The sequence below is a fragment of the Urocampus carinirostris genome, chromosome 8 (genome assembly GCF_059441175.1).
Source record: "Urocampus carinirostris isolate Australia breed hairy pipefish chromosome 8, RoL_Ucar_1.0, whole genome shotgun sequence".
Classification (NCBI taxonomy): Eukaryota; Metazoa; Chordata; class Actinopteri; order Syngnathiformes; family Syngnathidae; genus Urocampus; species Urocampus carinirostris.
In genome coordinates this window covers 42,661,870-42,670,357 of record NC_142356.1, presented here as the reverse complement: position 1 = coordinate 42,670,357, position 8,488 = coordinate 42,661,870, and the positions used below count along the sequence as shown (strand labels likewise).

At 39.9% G+C, this 8,488-nt stretch overlaps 1 protein-coding gene across 1 annotated transcript; it reads left to right on the top strand.

The window, feature by feature from the left end:
- Positions 1-1,004: 1,004 nt before the first annotated feature.
- On the top strand, positions 1,005-7,919 carry rpl9 (ribosomal protein L9). The gene is made up of 7 exons (XM_088342774.1): positions 1,005-1,120; positions 1,822-1,868; positions 1,924-2,039; positions 5,545-5,640; positions 5,701-5,911; positions 7,594-7,716; positions 7,813-7,919. Exons 2-6 carry the CDS (start codon positions 1,823-1,825, stop codon positions 7,701-7,703), a joined length of 579 nt encoding a protein of 192 aa, XP_088198900.1. The 5' UTR covers positions 1,005-1,120; position 1,822; the 3' UTR covers positions 7,704-7,716; positions 7,813-7,919.
- The last annotated feature ends 569 nt before the right edge of the window (positions 7,920-8,488 follow it).

Genomic DNA, 8,488 nt, shown 5'->3' with positions numbered 1-8,488 from the left:
GACAGACAGCATTTCTAGTTCATCCTTTCAGCACTGTCAATTCAAACAGAAATTATTAAAAAGGTGATTTAAAAATAAAATTTAAGAACTGTGTGTCATTATTTCACTTTTTAATCAAAGTTTAATGATTGTAACGGGTGTAATAATAACTTTTATTTTATTGAAATTCCTGCTGAAATATGTGTATAGTTTTTGGTAAATGTCCTGCAATGCTGAGTCCAACAGTGCCATCTGCTGGTATGGGGTGGGGTTTGGTTTTGGCTTCTAACATGTGATCAGGAGGCGGGGTTTGTTGATAGTCTTACCAGAAAACTACAAAGGTAAGACATATCTTTTGGTGCTCCACAAAATAAGATAATTTTAAACATTATAACCCCAGCTGACAAATCTCTCACCATGCATAGTAATGTGATTGATATTTTCAAGCTGTTTAGGTTTATTTTGGTTTTGTTTCTGTTTTACTAAATATTAATTTCCCTTGTAGAGATCAAAGAGATCAGACCCAGCAGAAAAAGCTAATGTTGTGACTCATCCATTTGCAGGTAAATTGTACCCATTTTTATACTCATTATTGTTTTTATTCCTTTTTTCTCATATACATTAAAAAAGTATGATGTTGGTTAAAATTCAGAGTAAAGAAAAACATGTTGAATTCATTGTAAGCGTTAAAAATCCACTATACGATCTCTTGTTAAAAGTATCTTGTTAAAATGCAAAGATTTATAAATGTATTGTGATATTCTAAAATGTATTTTCTGTAAAGTGAAAAGAAAACTCTTTGATATGCTTTGTTGTCAGTCTTACCAGAAAACTACAAAGAGATCAAAGAGATCAGACCCAGCAGAAAAAGCTAATGTTGTGACTCATCCATTTGCAGAAAATGTAATAATAAAAACCTCATCATCCAGTCCAGCGTGAATGTGGATCTTTGGTGGGACACGTACTCCGCGGTTACATGATGATTCAATAAAGAACAACTAAAATGCATAATATATTTCCTGTCCGGTTTGCCAGTAGCAAACACTCTGGGATCCATTGCTCCAGCCTAGTGACGCCACACACGCACGCTACATCTGAGTGGTGACGTCGTTCCTCTCTCTTTTCCTCTACGATCAACGAGGTGAGTTCAGGGGAAACTAACTGTTAGCCAACTCAATCTGAATTAATCCACCGTAATTTGACGTCAGGGTTTTTCCTAACGTGATAAATCATGCGCTACAAGCATTACTGTACACATATTAATAGTTATTATGTTTTTGTGACACGCCTGGGGTGGGGAGTTATTGACTATGTCAAATACGTGTTTGGTTGTCTGCTCTAGGCCGACAGCGCTAATATTTCGATCATCCAACTTAGATAAATGATATTACAGTGTTAGAGTTGAGCCATGAATCATGCTGTTTATTATTAAACCAAATTAAGGTTGGGCGACAAAGCTCTGCGTTCCTGTAGTGCTAATGCTAGTTTAGCTGTTGTGGTCCACTCTGAATGGGATTGATATATGCTAGTCATTCGATATAAAGTGCAATAATGTCACTAGTGAAACTTGCTCATGTCATTTTTAGGACTCCTGAGTTGGACAGAAATGCTGTGTTACAGCAGCAACATTTAAGGTTATTTTTTGAATGTAGAGTGAGTGTAAATGCACTGCATTTTACATAGCGTCCTTTAATGTACTTCCCACTCAGTCACACACCGTTAGGGACTCGGCCATGCAAGGTGCCTATCATCTTTTCGGTGGTGTCAGACAACATTTGTCCAAGAACTAAGACGGCAACTATGGTCTTATGTGACGACCCTCAATTTTCATTCATCTTTCAGAATGAAGACCATTCTCAGCAGCCAGGCGGTCGACATCCCCAACAACGGTAAGAAAATCACATGTGCATTTTGGGCTCGTGTCAACGTTGCATGTTGTTGTAGTCGATGTAAAGCTGAAGGGGCGGACTGTGACTGTCACCGGTCCCCGAGGCAAGCTCCGCAGGGAGTTCAACCACATCAATCTGGAGCTTCGTCTACTGGGCAAGAAAAATAAGAAGGTATGGAAGGTCATGACAAACTTGAATAGTTTTGATTAATCAAAAGGATATTGGTTGCATAAAGAAATGTGTCAAATCTTATCTTCTATAACAATTACTGGTATCTCCGTGTGGCTAAGATTTTACCGTCTCGGTTCATTGCACAACTTGCTTTTTGGGGTCAAGGAGCTGGCCTAGAGAAACTTTTGAGGGTCACATGACTTGCTCAATGGCCCCCAAAATTGAATTACAACTGACAAAGGAAAATAGTGCTAATATTAACCGACTCACTTGTTACACAAGCTTAGGCGAGCGTTAAAGGACTAAATGCAATAGATAGTTGAAGGAAATCATTTTAAATAGTTTTTATCAGTCAGTGTTTTAAGTCATGTGGCCCTCGTAATTCTCGACACAATTGACTTTAATGTTGTGTGCCTATTAAGTACCTGTGGTCACCTTGCAACTTTGGTTTGAGGTCAATTTCTGAAATTGTCAAAGTATCTTTGAGCAAGATGAACTCAGTTTTTAAAAAAAAATTACATTTTTTATTTGCTGATAGTCAATCACCAGTGTGTGAATGATAAATGAGCTTTATGGGGAAAAAATGAGCATCAGAGAAAGCATCCAGGAAATCTTAAATGGTGCATAATAAATCAGCAAAATGCCAATATTTTAATATTATTGTCCCCTTTCACCCAATGACAACATTCTGACACCACTCTTTCAACCATGACGATGTAAAAGAAAAAAAATATTTTCGCACAATGTTGCTGTTAATGCGATTGCATTATTTTTTGAGCACATACAACGTAAATCTGAGTCCAACTAGAACTCTGTAAATATTACCTGTATTCTTTTTATTAATTTTAAGTATTACATGATCATCTTGGAGTGCTGCATCAAATCTTGTTTTAACCCCTTAATGTTCCAACGGCCCGCTGGTGGGCCGCTGGACTTAAAATAAACGAATGTGTCAGTACGTTGTTACCAGTCGCTGAAATACATCATGCCGCATATCATTGGAAAGCTTAAACTCTCGGGTTTCAAGATAATGCAAGTCGTTTCAAAACATACCCATCACAGAAACACCATTGTCAGTCTGAAACAAGATACCCGAAAACTAAAGCCAAGGTTACTCAACATTACGTCCCCTGGCCGCCTCTATATTCTTAAAATGTCCCCCAAAAGGGCTTTGTTAAATCAAGGACAATCCATTGAATCTTACCGTTTAAATATTCTTACAAACACATGTTGCTAACAAAAAGACATATCTGCCATAAAACTTTCAACAGCCCACGATATAGCCTGTTATGGGCTTGTTTGATAAAACAAGTGATATGTTCAGCCAGTAGTAACCAAAAGGAATGATTGACACATTGGTTACCCAATGAAATTTCCAACATAATTTTATGCCATTTTCCAGGTTATATTAGAAGCATAGCTGGATTCATTTTTACACCCCATTATTACGCGCAAGTGTGTACAATCATTGACATCTGGAAAGAGAATTTAAACATTTCCAACTTCGTCACGATGGCTAAAAATGGCCAAAGAAAAATACAAATCTGCAAACCATTTTAGTGTAGTAAAATAACTTCTCCAAATGGACACTTCAAAACGCCTACCCATAGAAAAATGTGTAAAATGTTCGTAGTGAAGAAAATAAGTATTTGAACACCCTGCTATTTTGCTATTTCTCCCACTCAGAAATCATGGAGGGGTCTTACATTTTCATCGTAGGTGGCTGTCCACTGTGAGAGATAAACTCAAAAGAAAAATCCAGAAATCACATTGCACACTTTTTTTAATAATCTGTGTAATAAAGCTGCAAATGAACACCTGCGTATCATCCTGAATTCTGACCCTGAAAGACCTGTTAGTCCGCCCATTAGAAGTCTACCTGCACTCCATGTATCATCCTGAATCAGATGTGCCTGTTTGAGGTGGTTAGCTGTCCACCCCATACAATCCGTAAGACTTTACAGGGATGTGATTTTTCCACTAATTCACGGAATTCCGCTTTTTTTATCTCCAAAAATAAAATTTAAAAATTTCCGATTTTCTAATAGGTAAAAAAAAAAAACGATTTCGTCTCGACAGCGTTCCATTTTAGTGTTTCCGTAACTGAAATGAAACGTACTTGCGATTGGTTGAAGTCTCCGTGTTGACCAATAAACAAGCTTGTTATAAAGCCGTAGGAGTATGCCATTGTTCATTTCTCACATGTTTTTGCAGAGTGTTTAAAGAAAGATGTCCGAGATCGAACGCAAAGATGCTCCGCGAGTTAAAGAAATTGCTAAGATCGTAAAAAACAAGTTTCGATCGGACTGGTTAGAGAAGGAATTATCTACAAATGTTGGTGACCCCGACGTGATCCAATGTAGCGAGCAGAGACGGGAGTCGTAGGCGGAATGTCAAACAAAGGTGCCAACGAAAGCTGCTTTAATGACATTTAAACTGGCAATAACAAAACAAACACGAGAGTGGCTAGAACCGGCCGAATTAAGAGTCCCCCTAGGAACTCGCTAACTAAACAATGGTTCCGTGGGTGAATTATGTACAACCCACTACAGTACTTTCATTTATAGATAACATCTTCTGCTATAACAAAGACATTTGTGGTATGTTCTAATATGAGTTACTTTTCATTTGGTTATGATACAATTATTTGTTCATGAAATTTGAACTCCTCAACATGATTTATGTGTTAACTTAGTAATCACATGAGTTAGATATGATGATATTCTCAGTGATAGTTTTTAAAAGCAAAGGCAGTCCAATGTTTTTTAATGTGACTGATTTTGAGTTGACTTAAACTGTAATTTTATATGGGATAGTTCAAAATACATTGAAAATTTATGCTGTTGTTTTCTCTATTTCTTTGTCATCTGAGTGCATTGAAAGTACTTAAAAACACGGAAAACCCATGAGCTCCGGGGGGCTTCGCCCCACTTGTCCCCCCACCAGGGCACTGCCCTGGACCTAGCTGGGTCCCCGCGGCCCCCAGACCCCCGCCTAATTTTCAGATGATTTCACTTTGGTCAAATCACATCCCTGGACTTTAACTTGTAACATGGTAAAAACGAAAGAGCTGTCCAAAGACACCTGAGACAAAATTGTACACCTCCACAAGGCTGGAAAGGGCAACACAGTCATTGCCAAGCAGCTGGTTGGAAATAGTCCACTTAGAAAATGGAAGAAGCCGAACATGAGTCTCTCAATCAGTGTGGATCCCCATGCAAAATATCGCCCCGTGCGGTCTTGTTGATTCCAAGAAAGGTGAGGAATCAGCCTGGAACTAATCGACAGGAGTTGGTCAATGACCTGAAAAGAACTGGGACCATCGTTTCCAAGGTTACTGTGGGTAATACACGAAGACGTCATGATTTGAAATCATGCACGGCATGAAATGTTCCCCCGCTTAAACCAGCACATGTCAAGTGTTAGTCAGATGCTTGTAATAAGCTTAACTTGCACACGAGTTTGCAGCATTAAGCTGAATTAACTTTTTACTTGTGTATTTCAGCTGCGTGTAGAAAAATGGTGGGGAAACCGAAAGGAGCTGGCAACAGTCCGCACCATCTGCAGTCACGTCCAGAACATGATCAAGGGAGTCACTCTGGTAAGATGAATCCATCACTCACCTCCTGTTGATGACACTGACCCTCTTGTCTGATCCCAGGGCTTCCGTTATAAAATGCGTTCCGTGTATGCTCATTTCCCCATCAACATCGCCATACAAGAGAATGGCTCCATGGTGGAGATCAGGAATTTCCTGGGTGAGAAGTACATCCGACGGGTCAACATGAGGTTAGGTGTGGTGTGCACGGTCTCAGGCCAGAAAGACGAGTTGGTGTTGGAGGGAAACGATATTGAGCTGGTTTCAAATTCAGGTACCATATTTTTTTTTGTGAACACATTATTTTAAAATGCGGGTGGCCAACGCATTGCTCCAGAGTCTTATGTCCTACATGTTTTGGGGGGTTTTCTTTTCTAACACAAGTGATGCAGATTATCATTTCGTTAGCAAGCTTTGTGGAAGCTAGTGATGGGACTTACTAGTAATTTTGGTATTGATCCCGCCCAATACATATGGCATTCCCAGATACCAAACAAATACAAAATTTTTCAACAGATTTGAAACAGTTACATGGTTACATTTTTGGTTACAGTTCATTGCTCTGAAGGGAGGGCTTTTTTTGTGTGTCCATGTTAATTTGTGCTTTTGCCATTTATGCTTTTGTCTCTGTCATCCTTTGTTTTCGGTATGGGTGGTTGTATCAATCTGGCTACTCGGTCACTGTCCTGTTGCCCTCTATGACTTGCAGCAAGGTAGTGGAAAGGACTCAGTGTGCCTGTCAGTCACTATTCAGGCATAACTCTGAGAAGCACTGTACGATAGGGTAGCGAGGTGCGATATCTGCGTAAAAAAGCAGAGGAGAGAAGCATCTATCCATCTGCACCGCTTATCCTCAGTAGTGTCGCAGGGATGCTGAAGCCCATCCCAACTATCCTTGGGCAGTGGACAGGAGACACACTGAACTGGTTGCCAGCCAGTCACCGGGCACATTGACGGACGACTCGCTCAATCACACGTAGGGACAATTTGGACTCAATTCACCTGAAATGCATGGTTTTGGAATGTGGGATGAGTGCCCGGAGGAAACCCACACAATCACAGGGAGAACATGCAAACTCAACACAGGAAGGTTCGATCTTATGACGTCAGAACTGTGCGGCACACGCGCCAACCACTGCGTTGCCGTGCTGCTGCGAATTCCTGATCAAAGTTCTTACCGTATTATCACGACCATAAGGCACACAGAAGTATTACATTTCCTTCACATTTTGTGGCGTGCCCGATTGAACGGTGTGCCTTGTGTGAGATGGAAAGCGGCAGATGTTGCTGAAGACACCATAAGGCAACAAAATGGTGAGGTGTGGGTGTTTATATAAGGGTAAGTTCACATTGCAAAGCTTAATGCTAAATTCCGATTTTTGGGTGAAATTTGATATGTGAGATTGTTCATTCTAACTACATGCGACTTGTATGCGATCTCCTCTGACTTCTGTGCGTTCTTTGTTTGCCTAAGTACTCATTGATGCCAACGCTTTAGTGTATCTAGCAATTTGAAAGTTAATGTTCTACCGCAGGCTGAACAGAGTTGTCCTATCAAATATTAATTAAATCCAAAACCTCACTTTCCTTCGATTGAATGCTTTGTGTTTTCGTTCGCCATGGTGCGTTGATTTTCACTTTGGAGAGAACATGGAAACCGAGCAGCCGCGAGAGTATTGAAGATTAAGTCGATGGTTTGCAACAAGTATGTGTTTAAATATAACTAACTCCGGAGACTGCGCCATTCAAACACAGTGCCGTATGGTCAGGAATATAGGGTTATATTGGTTATATCAATTGGGAGCTGGATAACTTATTCTGGCAATGGGAATCACATTTTGGAGCAGAAAAAATACAAAAATATATGCAGGATCTACAGCTCTTGTGGACTGGGTTGGCCACCTTTATTTAAAATTATCCAGCTTTGTGTTTAAATGTTCTGCCTTATTTTTGCAGCGGCGCTTATCCAACAGGCCACCACAGTCAAAAATAAGGATATCAGAAAGTTCTTGGATGGCATATACGTGTCTGAGAAGGGAACAGTTGTGGATCCAGACAAAATGTGAATCCCCACCTGAGGTTGGAGTATGAATATATAATATATATATATATAAAACACTTTCAATGAAATACAAAATGGACCTTGGGTTTCTGAGATTTGTCATATGTCCACAGTGACCGCGATGAACCAACATGTCACCTCGCGGAAGGTCACAAGAATCTCCAATTGACATCCATCAAAAATGTTCTGTTATGACCAATAAAGTTGGAATATTGTCTCATTTTTGTTTTTCTTGATTGTTTTCACTTTTTCCCTAAAATAAATTTAACGGTTTTGGTTTCTATCACAGGGGTGGCCAACCCGCGGCTCTCGAGCCGCATGCGGCTCTTGAACTAGTTTCATGCGGCTCTTTAGGAGCTGTTATAAACTGGTTTAATGCGGCTCTTTCGGAGCTGTAACATGACATGCATCAAGAATGTTTAGCCGGCACTGTAATTTGCCTTCCCTACAGCTAGATGGCACTCCGACAATGAATGTCTGTTTTAGTGACGTAAAACGAGCGACGAGAAAATATTTGTTTGACAAAATGTATTGTAGTCAATTTATGTGAAATAACCTCTCGAAATGGCAGGTAAAAAGGCACAGCCAAACTAAAAAATGAAGAACACAGGACGTTTTTGCCAGAATGGGAGAGTTTATATTATTTTATTGAACGTAATGGCAAGTCTATCTGCCTTATACGATACGTAACACGGCATTAGCACATTTCAAAGTTTCAAATCTTCAGCGTCAATTCAGCTCACTCCACCCTAACATCGAACAGGAATTTCCAAAAGGGACTGAACTTAG

Coding starts and splice junctions, on each gene's coding strand:
- rpl9 (XM_088342774.1), top strand. CDS start 1,823: ATGAAGACCATTCTCAGCAGCCAGGCGGTCGACATCCCCAACAACG. Junction 5,641..5,700: donor TGATCAAGGGAGTCACTCTG/GTAAGATGAATC, acceptor GTCTGATCCCAG/GGCTTCCGTTATAAAATGCG. Junction 5,912..7,593: donor TGAGCTGGTTTCAAATTCAG/GTACCATATTTT, acceptor TTATTTTTGCAG/CGGCGCTTATCCAACAGGCC.